This window comes from Carica papaya, chromosome 4 (genome assembly GCF_054855325.1).
Source record: "Carica papaya isolate Zhongbai chromosome 4, ASM5485532v1, whole genome shotgun sequence".
Lineage (NCBI taxonomy): Eukaryota > Viridiplantae > Streptophyta > Magnoliopsida > Brassicales > Caricaceae > Carica > Carica papaya.
In genome coordinates, this window is record NC_142312.1 from 26,676,996 (window position 1) to 26,694,755 (window position 17,760).

At 31.2% G+C, this 17,760-nt stretch overlaps 4 protein-coding genes, 1 long non-coding RNA gene and 1 other non-coding gene across 7 annotated transcripts; 4 read left to right on the forward strand and 2 right to left on the reverse strand.

Annotated features, from left to right (window-relative positions):
- The first annotated feature begins 2,074 nt into the window (after positions 1-2,074).
- On the forward strand, positions 2,075-3,041 carry LOC110810879 (HSP20-like chaperones superfamily protein). The gene is made up of 2 exons (XM_022037181.2): positions 2,075-2,384; positions 2,670-3,041. Exons 1-2 carry the CDS (start codon positions 2,075-2,077, stop codon positions 2,957-2,959), a joined length of 600 nt encoding a protein of 199 aa, XP_021892873.1. The 3' UTR covers positions 2,960-3,041.
- Positions 2,791-3,805, reverse strand: LOC148266502 (uncharacterized). The gene is made up of 2 exons (XR_015818625.1): positions 3,305-3,805; positions 2,791-3,106 (listed from the first exon to the last, which is right to left on the reverse strand). It is a non-coding gene; the product is annotated as an uncharacterized LOC148266502 (long non-coding RNA).
- Positions 3,792-3,864, forward strand: TRNAA-AGC (transfer RNA alanine (anticodon AGC)). Its single transcript has one exon. It is a non-coding gene; the product is annotated as a tRNA-Ala (tRNA).
- A 2,959-nt stretch (positions 3,865-6,823) lies between these two features.
- On the forward strand, positions 6,824-12,345 carry ATK3 (kinesin 3). The gene is made up of 17 exons (XM_088218544.1): positions 6,824-7,066; positions 7,347-7,595; positions 7,749-7,893; positions 7,978-8,087; positions 8,177-8,296; positions 8,425-8,628; positions 9,284-9,460; positions 9,560-9,634; positions 9,753-9,899; positions 9,973-10,111; positions 10,272-10,381; positions 10,697-10,858; positions 10,972-11,180; positions 11,320-11,401; positions 11,552-11,656; positions 11,752-11,856; positions 11,981-12,345. The coding sequence occupies exons 1-17, from the start codon at positions 7,004-7,006 to the stop codon at positions 12,158-12,160; spliced, it is 2,382 nt and encodes a 793-aa protein (XP_088074670.1). The 5' UTR covers positions 6,824-7,003; the 3' UTR covers positions 12,161-12,345.
- On the reverse strand, positions 12,305-13,468 carry PNSL3 (PsbQ-like 1). 2 transcript variants are annotated; one of them, XM_022037285.2, is made up of 4 exons: positions 13,073-13,468; positions 12,715-13,001; positions 12,491-12,620; positions 12,305-12,415 (listed from the first exon to the last, which is right to left on the reverse strand). In XM_022037285.2, the coding sequence occupies exons 1-3, from the start codon at positions 13,338-13,340 to the stop codon at positions 12,522-12,524; spliced, it is 654 nt and encodes a 217-aa protein (XP_021892977.1). In that variant the 5' UTR covers positions 13,341-13,468; the 3' UTR covers positions 12,305-12,415; positions 12,491-12,521. The 2 variants fall into 2 exon arrangements, with proteins under 2 accessions (XP_021892977.1, XP_021892976.1); XM_022037284.2 differs by having other exon boundaries at positions 12,383-12,620; positions 13,073-13,467.
- A 424-nt stretch (positions 13,469-13,892) lies between these two features.
- On the forward strand, positions 13,893-15,596 carry LOC110810947 (thioredoxin-like protein CXXS1). The gene is made up of 3 exons (XM_022037267.2): positions 13,893-14,051; positions 14,261-14,383; positions 15,293-15,596. Exons 1-3 carry the CDS (start codon positions 13,968-13,970, stop codon positions 15,422-15,424), a joined length of 339 nt encoding a protein of 112 aa, XP_021892959.1. The 5' UTR covers positions 13,893-13,967; the 3' UTR covers positions 15,425-15,596.
- The last annotated feature ends 2,164 nt before the right edge of the window (positions 15,597-17,760 follow it).

Below are 17,760 nucleotides of genomic sequence, written 5' to 3' on the forward strand. Positions count from 1 at the left end.
CAAACGCCTGCTCGGTTGAATCCCGGTAAATTTCTTTCCCTCGTAGCCGAAAGAAAAAAAAAAGTGAGTTTTCTTGCAATCCAAACGTCTATTTCTTGTAGCCGAAAGAGGAAGAAAGTGAAAAAAAAAAAAAATTGCAAATCAAACGCGTGCCGGGTTAAATATGGGGGAAACATTCTTCTGTTGCAGCCGAAAGAAAGAAAGGAAAAGAATTTTCTTGCAATCCAAACGCCTGCTGCGTAGAATCCCGGAAAAAGTGTCTTTCTTTGCCAGCCGAAAGAAAGAACAGAAGAGAATTTTCCTGCAAGCCGAAGGTGAAAAACAACGCATATACACTGTCACACTAATGGGCCAGATTATTTTTATGGGCTTATGGGCCCCCTTTTCATTTTTATTTTTATACGAATTTTAATTTTGCATTCATAAAACTTGTATATTTTTTGGTACTAAAACATAGTATTTTAAGATTTTTATTTATTATTTTAAATTAATTATATATAATTTCTCCATAAATTTATTATAATTTTAAGTAAATCTTTTAATTATGAATTTTATTTTATATTTAAAATAAATTTTTAATATAATTAATGAATTACCAAATAAAAGTAATGAAGCAAATTACTACTTGAATTTATACTGATTTAGCTCATTATATTTTAAGGATTTTAAACAAAAATTTTCAGTTATGTTGAGAAATAAACTTGATGGGCCATATTAGAATTAGATACATTGTTCAAATTACTAAATAATTGATATAATCGAAATATAATTCCTGTTACAGTCTATACAATAATTATTGATTATTTAATGTAATAATAAATTCCTAAAAACTATTCCAATTAATATTATTTAAAATAATTTATATATTTTAATGTGAAATTCTAAATACTATAGCATAAAAAATAAAATGATTTAAGATTTAAATGTAAAATTAATTATATTAGTTATTAAAACAATTCGTTCGTAAAATTTACAAATACTAAATTAAGAAAACCAAAAAAAAAAATTAATATATTAAAAATATCAATTATTAAATTACTTACTTATAAAAATTATAAATACTAAATTATAACGATTGAAAGAAATTTAAGATTCAAATGTAATATTATTAATAATAAATCATCTTTCTTTTATATACATACATACATGTATTAACACATGCACATACGTATATGTATTTTTTAAACATTTTAAGCAAATGACTTTACCTGGGCTTTCTGTGATATAATCGCAACTATATTTACATCCATATATACACATATACACGTATTATATATGTATTTTTTTTTTTGGATTATACCCCACCTATTGCCACCACTATGAAAAGTGTTTCAATCTCTACCAGAAAATTCAAACACCAATTTTTGTTCTTACAGAAAAGTTGCTCTGCAAATATTCCAAACGAAAAAAAATATATATATATATATATACCCTAGTGCTAATTTGCTAAACACAGCCAGAGCTTCATTTTGGTCAGAAGGAAATCTATGGCCCCAGAAAGGAATATGTGGAAAGGATTGATGTACGTGCATAATATAGAATGAAGACAGAATCAAACCAAAAATTATTCCTTTCACACACATTGATTTTCCACGCCAGATTCTGTTCTTATGCTTCTATGGCTGCAGAAAGAAGAAGGTGAAATCAGATGGGGTTAAATTTAGTGCTTGACACTTGTTTTGTGTCAACTCTGAAGCAAACCAATGGCTGCAGACATATCTTGTAAAGTGTTATATTCATGATGAGTGAACAGCAAAGGCCCAGATGCTGAGCAAGTATTCACCAAATTCCTACTCAATATTCTAAGTCAAGTTTGGACATCATCATCTTTTTCTAACACAGGCTATATATATATATATACACATAAAGATCAGTGAGTGGCCACATGGCATCATTTCATGTGTATTTGAACAAGGTCTAGAAGAAAAAAATATATTCGCATTTGCTTTACAGCCTCCAAATATTCCCGGAGAATTTGTCCTAAATTACTTTCTTGCTTGCTTTGCTTACCCTATAAAGAATTAAAACCAGCCCCCAAACTCTCTCCAAAACAAAGTTCTTCTCCTAGGCTGCAATGACAAGTAACACCATTAAGCTTGAAATTCATACTAATGATAAAACGCCTCAGAAATGGAGTGTGGCATTGACCGAAGACGTGTTCAGGAAGTTTCTGGCTCAGGGTAGTCCAGCAGTTCATAAGGTATTTGGGGATGGATCATTGTTCAGTCCATTCTTGTTTGGAAAATATTTTGATCCTTCCGATGCATTTCCTCTATGGGAGTTTGAGTCGGATATCCTACTGTCAAGTCTTCGGAGCTCGGGTCACTGCAGCGTCGATTGGTTTCAGACAGATCAAGCATATGTACTAAAAGCACAACTTCCAGGTAAGGATTGCTCAAACCTCTTCTTAATCATGTCCAATGATAATTTCTTCAATAAGTCATTGAATTGGTTATCTCAGAAGCTAGACCAATAGTGAAAAACCTAACTTCTTAATATCACACAACCAAGGGTTTTTACAGCTAAAATTTGTCAAGATTGAAATTGAACAGGGTGGTACCAGTGAATCTATGGGGTGCCCTTCATCAGTTTTGTTTGGCAGGTTCGATTTAACAAGTTAAAAACTTATGTTGCAGAGTACTAATCAAGCAATTTGATTGTGGAAACAGGAAGTGGGAAAAGTAATGTACAAATCTATGTTGATAATTGGAAGGTGATGGAAATTAGTGGAGAGTGGAAGCAGCAGAGAGAGAATAAAACGAAGGATTGGAGAAGTGGGAAATGGTGGGAAAATGGTTATGTCAGAAGGCTTGAGTTGCCAGAAGATGCAGACTGCAAAAAGATGGAGGTATACTTGTACAATGACATATTCTTAGAAATCAGAATTCCAAAGAACAGCAATCTGGTTTCTGATACTCAAGCTAGCGATGCAGCAGGAAAAAATTCTGAGCTCATGTAAATTGAATATGATGACTGTGTCACATGTTAACCATAACACTATGAAATTCTTGATATAATCACCAGAAAATACTTCACCTTAATCATAACATAGTCAAATTATTGATCTGATCAGAGTATTCGGCTTTAACCCCATTTAGAAATTCGCCTGAAACAAATAATTATCTGTAGTAAAATCATAAAATACTGTCTGCAGAAAAGACAGATCTGAAATCGTTTATGATAATTATACAGAATACCAATCACAAGTTGCAAAAGCGAAGTAAAAAAGAGATGAGTTGAAAACAAATCAACGGAGACAGAAATTAAAATTGTTGAATACGATATGTTAGCAAGTAATTCATACCAGAGGAGTTGCTTTCCAGAAAGTTACTTGAATTGAGTGAAAGCAACTTATTCCGACGGAGAGAGAATTCTGGAAATTGCAATGTGATTATCTTTCTAATCCCGAGCCATAATACATCAAATCTCATAAAATAGTTTATCATCTGCTGAGAAAAAGCCTAATATAGATTGTAATATCTTGGCGCAGTAAACTCAAATGCCAGAAATAACTTTAGACTTCGTATTTAGAAAAAACCAACGGTGAAGAATTGGACTTCGTGAAAGAACATAAAAAAAATGTCCGACTTAGTTTAGAACAATGAACAACTATGTTCTGGCAACAATCAGGAATGCAGAGAACTTGTCCGTAGACAACAATGCAAAACTCTGCGAGTGTAACGATGAAGAAGATTTGAATCTTAGAAACTACGGAGAAGAAACCAAAATGGATTACCTGAATTCGACATCTTCCCATCAAATTTGAAAATAGGAATGCCAGTCAGCATGTGGGGGATGTAGCTCAGATGGTAGAGCGCTCGCTTAGCATGCGAGAGGTACGGGGATCGATACCCCGCATCTCCACTCCCTTTTTTGTTCCCCTATTATGGGCTTTGGGTTCTGGCCCAAAGTAAGTGAGATTGTAATTTTTATTATTAGTAAGGAAATATGCAAATATATCATTGCTGAAAGTAATTTTTATTTAATTATGTACTAATAATATAAATTATATCTAAGTTTTTGCAGGCCCTTTTCTACAGCCTCCAATGGTTTACTACATCTTAATTATTTGTCTTGACTTATATTAATTAATATTGGCTTAATAAATTGGAAACAGAAAGGGAGTTTAATATGATTTGATTAAACCAATGTGATTACTGACAACGATATACAAAATTAATCAAGATGATAATATATCTTCAAGCCAAAACAGGACAAACTATATATATATATATATGTATGTATATAGCATCTAGTGAGGGGGGTTATTGGATTAAAGTATTATGAAGAGTTGTAATGATGATATACGGGTCTTTAACTCTTAAACTTTTAGTTGTGTACTTCCAATTATTTCTTAATTACGTACTTTGCCAAATTCTTTTGCAACACCCAACAACCGTTCCCCCTTTGCCCCGGGCTATTGTAGCTTCACCTGTCTTTCGGTCTATCATTTGAAAGTCCGGTTAAAATTAAACACGTAAATTTTGCTCATTATGAAATTTAATCGAACATCTTATGACACGAGTTGACGATAATTGTACACCATCTATGTTCGAGGGCATTCTTTTCTTTTAAGATAAAATTACTACTGAATTGCAAATGTTTTAAAATATTTATTTTTTAAAAAAATAAATTTTTACTCATATTGTAATAAGAACATAAAACATATCGACGAGTTTATTTTATTTTAATATCTATAAACTCTAATATCTATATAAAAAATTATATATGAAAAATATTAAAATGGTAACATCCCAACAAAACTAGCAAAAAAAAATAATTATTTATGATTTGTTTTTGGGAAATTCTTATATTTGTGAAAAATATGTTTGATTTGTATATAAATCTTCACTAATTACTTACATATTTACAAAAGATTTTATGCAATCAAAATGTTTTTGTATAGTTTTTAATATTTTTATTTTATTTTATTTTATAGAATAATAATAACAGAACGAATTTAATATAAATTTTAAAATATTAAATTAAATTTTCTATAATTTATCTTATTATTTTTCTTCAATCTAGATTCAATTCAATCCAAAAATTTATATATAACAAAAAAAAAAATTGTATTAGATAAAATTCAGACAAATCTGAATTAGGGGGGCTTTGGCAATAAAATTATAGAGAGGTGTGAATAAAGGGAGGATGCCTGGTCTTTGTTCCATTAGGTGAAGAGGATTCAAATTCAGAGGAGGAAAGTGACCATGCACTTATAAAATATACATATATATATAAACAAATATCATTTTTCCTTTGTTCCATTAGGTGAAGAGGATTCGAACCAAGTAGGAAAATGACCATGCACTTATAATATATATATATATATATATTATATTATATTATATACACAAACAGAAACTGTATGATGATTCCATGCTATATGATACATCACCCTTTTTAGTGGAAGTTTTACCCGGACACGTTTAGCATATAACACTTTCTAAAAATTTATACAACACATACATAATAATTATAATATAATTTTTTATTTATAATTAATATAATATGCAGAATTACTGTACTTCAAATGATTATTGAACTAATCAAAATTTATTTTATTAGTTTATTAATTTGATTAGTCATTTATAAACTAAATTGTTGGTTTAAAGATGTATAAAAATAACTTATAATATTATATTAAAGTATATTAATAATGATTATTACCATAATTTTTTTAAGAAAAAATGTGGTAGGAAAGATGAGAACCAAAATATAAAATGGATATGGCAACTAACTGCTATGAGCTCTTCTCTTCTCCATGCACTTTTTGCCAAATCAAAGTAATCTTCAAGTTTTCTTCAGCTCACATATACACACACACATATATCTATATATATATATATATATATATATATCCTTGAACCCCATTCGACGCAAGCTCCACAAACTTCCTTTTTTTATTTTTTTTTTATTTTTTTACATAATTAAATAAAAAGGTTGGGTGGCAAGATATGTTTTACTTTTAGAGTCCACATTTTATATATTTAATTTTAAATTATATTATTCTTTATATTTCTCTCATAATTTTATGGTAAAAAATTAAGTTTTATTCTCTTATGTATATATAATAAAAAAAATATATAAAGAATTAGAGAGGTAGTTGAAATTCAGGTTATGATTGACCCAATTGCCTTCTAAATGTAACTTGAAGAAAATGTTCATTTATCTTCTTATTAAGGAAAGAAAACCAAACTTAATTAGATTAACTAAGCATTCATTATGAGTTAAAAAATTTAATTAGATCATGATTACATAATCAATCAAGCAATCTTTATGTAAGCATGTATTGGTAATGGAGAAATTATATACACTCCCACATACTTTTTCTTTATATATTGCGCGCACATATATACATATATATATATATATGGATATATTATAGAAAAAATAATATTAATAACTGAGATGGGTAAATCATTTTTTGCTATTAAACTCTCATTCTCTCTCCATCTTTTCTCATTTTTTCTGCAAATTTTGACTGCTAGGATGATACATACATATATATATATATATATAAGGAATCTAGAAGATTAGTGGCTTTATGGGTTTATTTGACAATAATACCCCTAACCTCCAATGGAGATTCAATTGAATGCAAAATATCAAGTTTTGGACATAAGTCAAGGGCAAAATAGGAAAATCACAGATAAACAGAAGGAATCTGCTGTGTTTAGCATACCGCCAGATCCCATTTTCAAACAAAAAATATTCAAATCTATTCGCAACGGTAAATTAAAAACCTAAAAATTTCCTAAACAGGCCAAAATATAATAATATTAATTTTGGGGTTTTTCATTTTCATTTTCTTTCTCTCTTAAAACAATTCATTTCTCTGTCTCCATGTTCCATCTTCCTGCTCGTAAAAGCAACGGCTGTGATTGCAATCGGTAGCTTCGGATGCAATCTATGGCCCCACTCTGCTAGACCAATCTTACTGTATCCAAGCTCGCTCTATTCGTCTTCCTTCCTCTGTGTCTCTCTTTCTCTCCTCTTCAAAATGGGTTCACTGAACCAGAACAACCCTCCATTTCTCAACAACATACGAAGACTCTCCTTGAATGTAAGCGTTTTTCTCTTTGTTTATAACAGTCAGTGTTATTTATGTGTATGTGAACTTACACTCTTTGCCAGTTCGAATCTTTGGCTTCTTGATATCATGCTAAATTTATAGTGGGTGTGTTTCGTTTAGATCAAAGATTGTATCTTCCCGTTGAAAATGTAATCTTGATGCTTTTTTTTTTTATTGGGAATTTTTAGTTTTTTTTTTTCTCTCTTTTGGGTCATAGAAAAATGTGTTTTTTAAGTCTTCCTTTTGGTGAATTCTTGCGGGGTTTTTCCAGAAGGGTCTCAGTGATGAATTGAGTGGAGATACGCTACAAAATTCTAAAGTGAAAAAAATGCTGGGGACTCCAAACAATGGCAGATTCCGGCATGCGTTTTCGGTGGTAAATGGGGCGCAAGATCTTGGCCCGAATAGCGCGCCGGCGAGTACCGTGGGATCTGAATGCGGTGGCATTGACTTCACGAGAGAGGATGTTGAGGCGTTGTTGAGTGAAAGAATGAAGTATAAGAACAAATTTAACTACAAGGTTAGCTATTTTGTTTTTCTTTCTTCAATTTTGATTGCTTTTTTTGGATGAGCAAAGGAGATGCAATAGTTAATTTAGTGTAAGTGGGGTTTTTGAGGTGTGATGTAAAGTTGAAAGTAATTTCAATTGGCTTCTTCTTTGTGTTTTTCTCAGGAGAGATGTGAGAATATGATAGAGTATATCAAAAGGCTTAGGCTTTGTATCAAATGGTTTCAAGAGCTTGAGTTAGACTATGCATTTGAGCAAGAGAATTTGAAGAATGCCCTGGAAATGACAGAGAGGAACTGTGCTGATATGGGTAGGATTGATCGAACAATTGCTTTTCTTGTAGCAAATTATTTTTTTTCCTGGTGTGTTTGTATTCTGATGCATTTAATCACAGAGATAATTTTGAAAAACAAAGAAGAGGAGTTGAATATGATAATTGTGGAATTGCGGAGGAGCTTTTCTTCTTTGCAAGAGAAACTTGGAAAAGAAGAACAGGATAAGTTGGTAAGAACTAAGAAATCTTATTCCGCGGTCAATATTTTCAGTCAGTGATGTTTGATCTTTAGTTTTTAGTGATTATCCTTTTTGGTTAGGCGGCAATGGATTCTCTCGCCAGAGAAAAGGAGACTAGACTTAGTATTGAAAAGTCACAAGTTTCTCTCTTGGAAGAGCTGGGAAAATCTCAAGCAGAACTCCAAGGGGCAAATCAAAGGGTAATAAAGAAGCAAATCTTATTTGCATTTGTTAAACTTCCTATTTCCCTACCTTTTTCCCCTCAATATTCATTAATATAAATAATTCTCAATTTAGATATTCAACTTTTGTTTCTTGAATTCTGCAGATACAATCAATTAATGACATGTACAAGCTGCTACAAGAGTACAACTCAAGCTTACAACTTTACAATAGTAAACTCCAGACAGATGTTGATGCAGCACATGAATCAGTTAAACGTGGAGAGAAAGAGAGAGCTGCGATAGTGGAGAACCTCGGCATCCTCCGGGGTCAAAACAGATCCCTACAAGATCAACTTGCTGCATCTAAAGTGAGTTTCTATGCCTTGTCGAAAAAGTTTATTGATCAAATGGGAATTTATGAAAGTGAAAATAGGGAGAAAAGATTAGGGATTTGATTGTGGGATATCATGTGACTAAGTAGCACTGAATAGCTATTGTTTCTTGGATTTTAATCCCCATACCTGCTCAGATCCCTACAAGATCAACTTGCTGCATCTAAGGTAAGTTTTTATGCTTTGTTGAAAGTGAAGTTTATAGATTAAACGGGAACACAGTTGCATAAAGGTGAAACTGAAATTAGGAAGAAGAATTAGGGATTTTTAGCACGAGGCATTATCTGATATAGGCATAGGTAGCATTTAAGAGCTATTGTTCCTTGGATTTTAGTCATCATAGATTCTTCTTGCTTCAAAAGGTTATAAAGCATATTATAGCTTTCTTGTCATATTGTCAACTCTGTGAGAAGTAGTGGTGGATTCTCAACAGTTTAATTTGCATATCAAGTTATTTTCTTTCTAGTCTTTTACGAACTTAAATTGTCTGTGTACTGTAAAGAGTTTTTTAAAACGTTTCGCAGAATGTAGTATGTTGCTCTAATCCTGAACCATTTAAGTGGATTCTTTCTTTGGTGTTTGTTACGCATATTTGAGTTCTCACAAAGTATATGGTTGGAATGTATGTTAGGCTGCTCAGGAGGAGGTTATGAAACAGAAAGATACATTGGTGAATGAAGTTGCTTCTCTTAAGGTAGAAGTGCAACAGGTCAGAGATGACCGTGATCAACAGCTCCTGCAGCTTCAAATTTTAAAAGCCGAGGTGGCTAAATATAAAGATTTGGCAATAAACTCACGTGACCTAGAGGTAGGCTTTCTTTCACCTTCTTATTTACTTCTTTCTTCCATTAATCATCTCATGCATTCACTCAATAATTTTCTTAAGGTATGCTGTTTTCTTTTGCAGGCTAGATGTTCATCACAGAGTAACCAAATTAGGACATTACAAGATCAGCTTGCAGCTGCGGAGAGAAAGTTGCAGGTTTGCCACATAATTTTTTGGCAGATTGTAGACTAAAATTAGTGTCTTTGTACTGGCAGAGTAATTTGCAAAGTAAAGATCATTATACCATCCAGATTCACTTTTGACATTTTGATAGGTATCTGATTTATCTGCACTGGAGACAAAAACTGAGTTCGAAGAGCAAAGAAAACTCATAAGTGAGCTGCAAAATCGTTTAGGAGATGCAGAATTTAAACTTATTGAAGGAGAAAAACTACGTAAAAAGTTGCATAATACCATTTTGGTAAATCTCTTCTACTGTAAACTTTACCATCACCACCATATTTTCATCTAATAAAGTTCTCTTTATGTTACAGGAATTGAAAGGAAATATTCGAGTATTTTGTAGAGTGCGCCCCCTATTGCCTGATGATGGTTCCAGCACGGAAGGGAAGGTTATATCCTATCCTACATCAGCAGAAGCACTTGGACGGGGAATTGATATCACGCAAAATGGTATTTACTTAATAATGGATTTCATATTGTAAATACTATTTGCTACATGCAACTTAGTAATAGATTTCATATTGTAAATACTATTTGCTACATGCAATATGTATTTATTTATTTTTTATTCAATTCACACTGAAGCTATGTCATGTTTGATCGTCATCAGGGCAAAGGCATTCTTTTACATTTGATAGAGTTTTTACTCCTGATGAATCCCAAGAGGAGGTCTTTGTAGAAATTTCACAGCTTGTGCAAAGTGCTCTTGATGGTTATAAGGTAATTTATTAAGTTTCTGGTACTTTTATTTTATCGAAATCAGTTTATAAGTGTGTGAATGTCCTGCAAAAGGACTTGGTGGATAAGCTTGACGAGTGTTCATTCAAGTATTTAAATTTCCAACTTGATATCTGTAGTCTAACACTTTGCTTAAATTAATTTGTTTCTAATGGTATCCACAATCTGATTAAAGCTTTTCATAGCTAGTAAATGAATTATTCTATGCATAATGCATTCTTCTACTTAACTAGTCTTGATTCACTAGTATCAGCAGCACTTGTCACTTAAAAGAAGATTCTTTTTTACAATTTCCAGGTTTGCATTTTTGCCTACGGGCAAACAGGGTCAGGCAAAACTTATACCATGATGGGTAGGCCTGGAAACCCAGAGGAAAAGGGACTAATCCCGCGATCATTAGAACAAATATTTCAAACTAGGCAAGCTCTTCAATCTCAAGGGTGGAAATATGAAATGCAGGTGAGAAGTAATATTCTCCTCTTCTTTTTAGCTTTCCTTGGTTAGCTTAATTAATTTGCTATCCTACATGATAAGTAAACATTAAGCTTCTATGTTTTATAAATTTTCTGTAGGTGTCATTGTTAGAAATATATAATGAAACAATTCGTGATTTGTTGTCAACAAACCGAGATACATCAAGGGGAGAAAATTGTCTGTCTGCAAAACAGCATGCAATCAAACATGACGCAAATGGGAACACGCTTGTCTCTGATCTTACTGTAGTGGATGTTCGAAGTACCAAAGAGGTCTCCTTTCTTTTGGAACATGCTGCTCGTAATAGGTGAGTAGATAATGCTACTGTTCATCTTTTAAATCTCTTTTAGTAAACAATTTAATGTTGAGGTGTTTCTTGTAGCAGTTTTTACGTATGAAAATTCAGCACAAACAAAAAAGATGATTGATTTAATATTTTTATGCAGGTCCGTAGGCAAGACCCAGATGAATGAGCAGTCATCTAGAAGCCATTTTGTTTTCACCCTGCGGATATCTGGGGTTAACGAGGTATTTTATGCAAATTCTTTCCTGTAATTTGAGCAAATATCCATATATAAATCATAAATAGACCTCTCTTCCCCTCCCCTTGTGTTAATGTCCTTTTGCTGCAGCTTTGCTGTACTTCAGTTAATTGACCATTTATCATATGTTCATTAGAGCACTGAGCAACAAGTGCAAGGTATCTTGAATCTCATTGATCTTGCGGGAAGTGAGCGTCTTTCCAAGAGTGGTTCAACTGGAGATCGATTGAGAGAAACTCAAGTATGCTAACAAAGCTGTTGTGACTTATTTCTTTATGTATATAAGATGTTCCTTATGCGTCTGGATCACTATTTTTGTTTCTTGATCTTAATCAGGCTATCAATAAAAGTTTATCATGTTTAAGTGATGTCATATTTTCCTTGGCAAAGAAAGAGGACCATGTACCATTTAGGAATTCAAAGCTTACATATCTTCTTCAGGTAATTGTATCGAATCATATACTCTGGTAGTCAAGTTTGTTGAAATCTTTTTCACAATTTTCTTGTCTTCGGAACTCAGTCATTCAAGATATTCTAATTTCTTTTTTATTGCATGATTAATCAGCCTTGTTTAGGTGGTGACTCAAAGACACTGATGTTTGTAAATATCTCTCCCGAACATGCTTCAGTCAATGAGTCCCTATGTTCACTTCGTTTTGCTGCCCGGGTAAATGCTTGCGAGATAGGGACACCTAGACGTCAAACCAACATGCGTCCCTCAGAATCTCGATTGAGCCTTGGATGAATCCCAAAATAAGAGTTGTTTCTTCACTTATCTCCTCCCAAATTTTCTAAGTAATCTGTATCTATATCACTAGTATTGATGATACACACAGAGTGATCCTAACATGAGCAGGTTGTAGTTTGTATAGTGAACGAATTGGTGCACTTGAGTCACTTAATATATGAGGGTTTTTGTCTCCCTTGTCATATTCTAATGGTATATCATAAATGTCTATGCATCTGGTTGTCTCTTCTAGTCTCTATAATTGAATTGGACCTTGAAATCGAAAGCAGATTTGAGATTACAACTTTGAATTATAACAAATGGCGAATGTAGTTAACAGCAACATACCCTGATGATTGAATGTGGCAATCAGCCAGATTTATGCCATTCTATTCATGACCTCTTGGAGAAGAACTGTTGTGTCTTTATAGTATGATTCTGTTTGTGACAGGTTCTGCATCTTTGCAGCATCTTCAAGCTGTTAATACATAATATATTTCTGAACATTTCCAGTTGAACTTCCACTGAATCAGTTATATAATAGTGGGTACTTATTGCCAAGAAATTTTTACCTGTTCAAAATTGTTGAACAGTCTGTTGGCCAAATCGGTGAGAGGCTGTTTATCATTGACTGGTGCTGCAGAGATGAGGCTGTCGAAATCGTAGTACATGAAAGTGGACTTGAGTCTTAAGTACTTCCTAACATAATTCAATGTATCAGGTCGAATCAAATCTGCCATGGCTAATAGATCAAATGCATATTTCTTTATCCTGTATGTTCTTCCTTTTGTTCCAATATCAGCTATGTAAACTCCTTTCTTCAAGAAAGAACGGGTTCCCGTCTTCTCGTTTGCGATATCTGTAATCAACAAGAAGTTTGCTTAATGGAACAGCAACATTGTTTAAGTTTGCTTGAATGAAATTGCTTACTGTTGTGTACAGGAGGAATACGTAAAAGATCAGTGGTCCAGTAAGCATTGTCTTGTGCAAGAGAGACATTGTTGATGGAATTGGCAAGAAGAGGTATGGAGGATGAGGCAAGGCCTATGGCCACCCTCCTTGTGATTTGTACTTGCTGAGATTCATCTGTTCCGTTGCAGACAACTCCATTTGTTTTCAATATTCTAGGGATTCTTTGAATGGTTGGGAACTTTAATAAGGTGTCTGAGACACCATTTACATTAGCTAAATGAGCCATTGGTTTTTGCAGTGGAAAGTGAGTGAAGAAGAGATAAGAGGAGAAAGATAAGAGAAGGAGAAGTCTAGGATGCCACCAGCAAAAGGGTTTATCCTTATTGAGGGCAATATGATCATTTTGAACTTGTTTCTTTTGTCTCCTGGTTCCTACCCGTGGCACCCCGATAGTTTATAATACATATATAAAATAATAAATTTTATATTTTTATAATTTTATTAATAAATTAAATATTAAATTTATTAAATCAAATATTATGATTCGTAAGTTTATAATAAATTTATAAAATAAAAAATTTAAAATTTTTACTAAAGTTTAAAGTCGTAATTTTTGTAATAGAGTTCAAGATATTTATAAAGTGATATTTGCAGAGTGAATAAGATGAAATTGATATATTCATGATTGTACGTGGCAACCATAGATTTGGATAATGCAAAACTCTTTTCAAGATATGTAATAATAGTCTGCCACCAAAAACTGGGCCATATAATTCCAATCATTCCAATCCCAGTTGAGATAATATATATATATATATATATAAGCAGATAAATATTAATATCAATCACCATGTAAACCAAAAACCCTCTATAAAAACAAATCAACAAAGGAAGTAGATGGCAAGAAGAGGGAATGGAAAGACAGAAAATGAAGTCGAGAGTTTTCAAAGTAGCCTCTGCACAATCTTGGGATTCCTTCGTCACTCAAACATCCTCTGTAACTCTTCTTCTTCTTCTTCTTCTTCTTCCTTTTTCTATTTACTTTATTTCTCGTATTTTTTAAAAAAATATATATAATTTATAGATTATTAATTTTGGTATTTAAAAAATATTTATTTAGTCAACGTCAGTATTTATAATTTTTTTTTTTAATTAGTACTAAGAGTTTGTAGACGTAAATAAAGAATTAAAAGGTTGAAATCGCAGGTTGTGGTGCATTTTACAGCATCATGGTGCAGGCCTTCGGTCGCCATGAATCCTTTCTTTGAAGAACTGGCTTTGACCTACAAAAATATTTTGTTTCTCCTTGTTGATGTCGACGAAATTAAGGTAACATATAACTATAATGTATTATGCATAAAATATAATTTTTATATTTATATAAAATATTATCTCATGTAAATAAATTTACATAGAAATAAAAAATTAATAAAAAAAAATATATAAAAAGTTATTACGATTTAATTTTTAGCGAAAAAAATCTGCTATTATTTTAGAATTTGTAATAAATAATATGGAAATCTGATTATATTTAAATTTTATTTTTATGGATGATTATTACTCATCTCATCATATTAATTTTATTTTAATATATTTAAAATTATTTCTATGTTATAAAAATAAATAGATAATTATTATATGTGTTATCATATTAAATATAAAATTATTATGTATCAATTTTCGGTATTTTATATATATATATATATATTGATATATTTAGCCATTAATGAAAATTTATTTACTCGTACGATCATAATTTATTATATCATTATTATTATTTTCTTAAATTTAATAAATAAGTAATTAATTTGGGGGGGATTACATAATTTGTCTCCATGGGTATTTTCTCTTTATTATTAAATTTAATTTTTATGCACCTTAAGTCAAAATTAAAATATTTTAATTTGTAGTTTCTCTATAAGCTGGTTATGTCACATGGGTCTTTTTTTATTCTCATATGGAGACACACAAATACATATATTCCATGGGTGTATGTATTATAAAAATCAAGGCTAAATCTTATCCACATAAACCCCAACTAATAATTATTCTAATTATAAAAAATGTTCATGTCCCTCGTAGATTATCCTACTTTAATTTATGTGTTAAATATGAATTATTCTCATTCTTTCAATGTGTATATACATATCGAATCATATACAAACTAATTAATTATACGGGTAAATATATAATTATATTTGTAGGATTTAATACAATTGATTAAGAATAATTAATTAGGAGGTGGCATCAAAGATGGAGATAAAGGCCATGCCAACATTTGTGTTGATGAAGGAAGGGAGTCAAGTTGACAAGCTTGTTGGTGCCAACCCACTTGAGATTAAGAAAAGAATTGATGAAGCATTTGGGTGATTAAGAATTTATGTTGTAATTGATCTATATATATATATATTTATATTTATATAATTAGTAAGTGTATAAATTTTTATTTAAATGTTTTATGTATATATGATGTAATTAATTATAAATTAATTTTCACTCAATTTCATTTATTGTAATTAAGTAAAATTAAGTTCCTTTATTAGCTTGTTTGCAAAAAAAAATTTATGATCTCATTTTTACATGTGATTTTTTTAGCAATGATTTCATTTACAAACGTCAATAGGGTAAGTTTGAGACAAATTTTACTAAAATCGTATTTGTTTTAATGTATATAATATATTATTTTGAAATTATCTAAAATTCAAAATAAATTTACAAGAAAAAAAGTATTTTTGCACCATGTGGATCCATTGTGAAACTTGCTGAGTGAAAAATAGTATCATTCAGCAATATCATTCTCAGTATTATTGCTGAGTGATATTAGAGTGTGAAGTCGCAAATGAGATAATAATACCGCGAGTTAACAAATAAAGATATTGTATTACTGTTGAATAACAAAGTGAGGAATTACAAAAAAAAGTGATAATTTTACGATTTGTGAAATCGAAGTTGCTCATAACTTTTTCACTAAACGATTGAATGTAAAGATAAAGATGAAGATAAAGGAATATAAAGAAGATGAAAGGAATAAGATAAAAAAGAGATAAAATAGAGTTTTCAGTGTGTGTATTTTTAGAATTTTTTATTTTATTATTTTTTATATTTTTAATTATTATATACATATATTAATAAATAAATAGTATCAAATCAAATATAGATATATTTTTATAATATAAATCTGAATTGTATGATTGAGATTAAGGAAAAAGGCAAAAGGGTTATGTGAATTGATAAATAGATAATGTGGACAGCCTGACTAGATATCCTGAGAGATGGTGGACGGACCGGGTCCGTAGGGAACCTTACCAGGAACGTGATCTCTCATACCGGACGGGGTATGGAGACTTTAGGTATTTTGGCGCCCATACCGGACGGATTATGGGGACGGTGCTAGAATCAGGTTGTAATGTTAATAGTTCACGGGTAGTGGAGACCCCTTATGGATCCCTAGGGATACTAGTAGGTTGGTAAAAGAGGAAAATATGTTGTTTAATGATCGAAATGCAAAGGCGTGGTAAGTGTTATGTTATAAAGTTTATATGATTTCATGATGATGATAATGTTATTGCTTTCATATATTGTTTTCATAAATCTCACCGAGGTAAGTGGATAATAAAGGTTTTTATGTTAATAAATGAGTTTGTTATAAATTATGCTCCATTGGTCATTTTTGTTTTCTACCCACCTTTACTTTCGTGGCGGTGAGATAGTGTGATGTCTTTACTGGGCTGGTGTAACTCATCTCTTATTTAACTATTTCAGATCAGTAAAACGTTGTTCCCGAGCACGTTCTGCAGGAAGACGACAAAGGGGACGCCTAAAGACTTTATAGTTATATTTATAGTTTTTATTTCGAGTATCTCTTTTAGTCAGTTTGTTCTTTCATGTTTTGAGTACGTTTTGATTATTGTTTAAGAGATGTTAATCAAAATTTTTATTACGCTTCCGCATTTGAAATTTTTTAATACATACATTTCATTTAAATTTCGGGGCCGTTACAGTTTTGTTCTGATTATACAATTTTAAAAAATCTATTTTAATTTACTCAATTTAATTTAATCTTATCTTAAATTCACAATAATTTCAAACAATATAAACCGTTTTACCACTTAACACACACACACACACACACATATATATATATATATTCACACACACACACATATATATATATATATGTATATTGCCATTCCTAATTCTCTTGGACCCATTTTCTACTTCTCTTGATTAGGAGTTGGAAAATAGTAACATTTTAATTTCTTGTAAACACTATTACTAAATTAATGCACTTATAACCATATTTTCAATCCATTCTTTTAAGTAATTAAATGAATAAAATTTTTAGTGCGCCCATTAAAATAGAAAAAAAGTGCATATTGGAGATAAAACTTACTTTCATTCTATAAAATATTTAATTAAGAATAATTAAATATTCTTGCTTGAAAGTAACGATGTTGGCATGTTTCATGCTGCCATAAGTATACATACGCACACACACATAACTATAGAAAAGACGTGTCTTTTTCGTACGATTCTCATTCTACTGCCATAATAATTATATATAATATATGTTTATATATATATATATTCTAAAACTTAAAAAAGGAATCCAATGTCAATTTTACTACGTAGTTATTTAATTGCTATTAATGGGTTTTTGGGCCTACAACCCGATTATTTTCGGGTACTGGGCTGAAAAAGCCCAC

Bases quoted from the DNA above. Each gene is read 5' to 3' on its own strand.
- LOC110810879 (XM_022037181.2), top strand. From the start codon at position 2,075: ATGACAAGTAACACCATTAAGCTTGAAATTCATACTAATGATAAAACG. The intron at 2,385-2,669 runs GTAAGGATTGCT...TTGTGGAAACAG, and splicing joins ACTAAAAGCACAACTTCCAG to GAAGTGGGAAAAGTAATGTA.
- ATK3 (XM_088218544.1), top strand. From the start codon at position 7,004: ATGGGTTCACTGAACCAGAACAACCCTCCATTTCTCAACAACATACGA. The intron at 7,596-7,748 runs GTTAGCTATTTT...TGTTTTTCTCAG, and splicing joins AGAACAAATTTAACTACAAG to GAGAGATGTGAGAATATGAT. The intron at 10,112-10,271 runs GTATTTACTTAA...GATCGTCATCAG, and splicing joins AATTGATATCACGCAAAATG to GGCAAAGGCATTCTTTTACA.
- PNSL3 (XM_022037285.2), bottom strand. From the start codon at position 13,340: ATGGCTCATTTAGCTAATGTAAATGGTGTCTCAGACACCTTATTAAAG. The intron at 13,002-13,072 runs GTAAGCAATTTC...TGTTGATTACAG, and splicing joins TATTCCTCCTGTACACAACA to ATATCGCAAACGAGAAGACG. The intron at 12,621-12,714 runs GTAAAAATTTCT...ATGTATTAACAG, and splicing joins TGTTCAACAATTTTGAACAG to CTTGAAGATGCTGCAAAGAT.
- LOC110810947 (XM_022037267.2), top strand. From the start codon at position 13,968: ATGGAAAGACAGAAAATGAAGTCGAGAGTTTTCAAAGTAGCCTCTGCA. The intron at 14,052-14,260 runs GTAACTCTTCTT...TTGAAATCGCAG, and splicing joins TCGTCACTCAAACATCCTCT to GTTGTGGTGCATTTTACAGC. The intron at 14,384-15,292 runs GTAACATATAAC...ATAATTAATTAG, and splicing joins TTGATGTCGACGAAATTAAG to GAGGTGGCATCAAAGATGGA.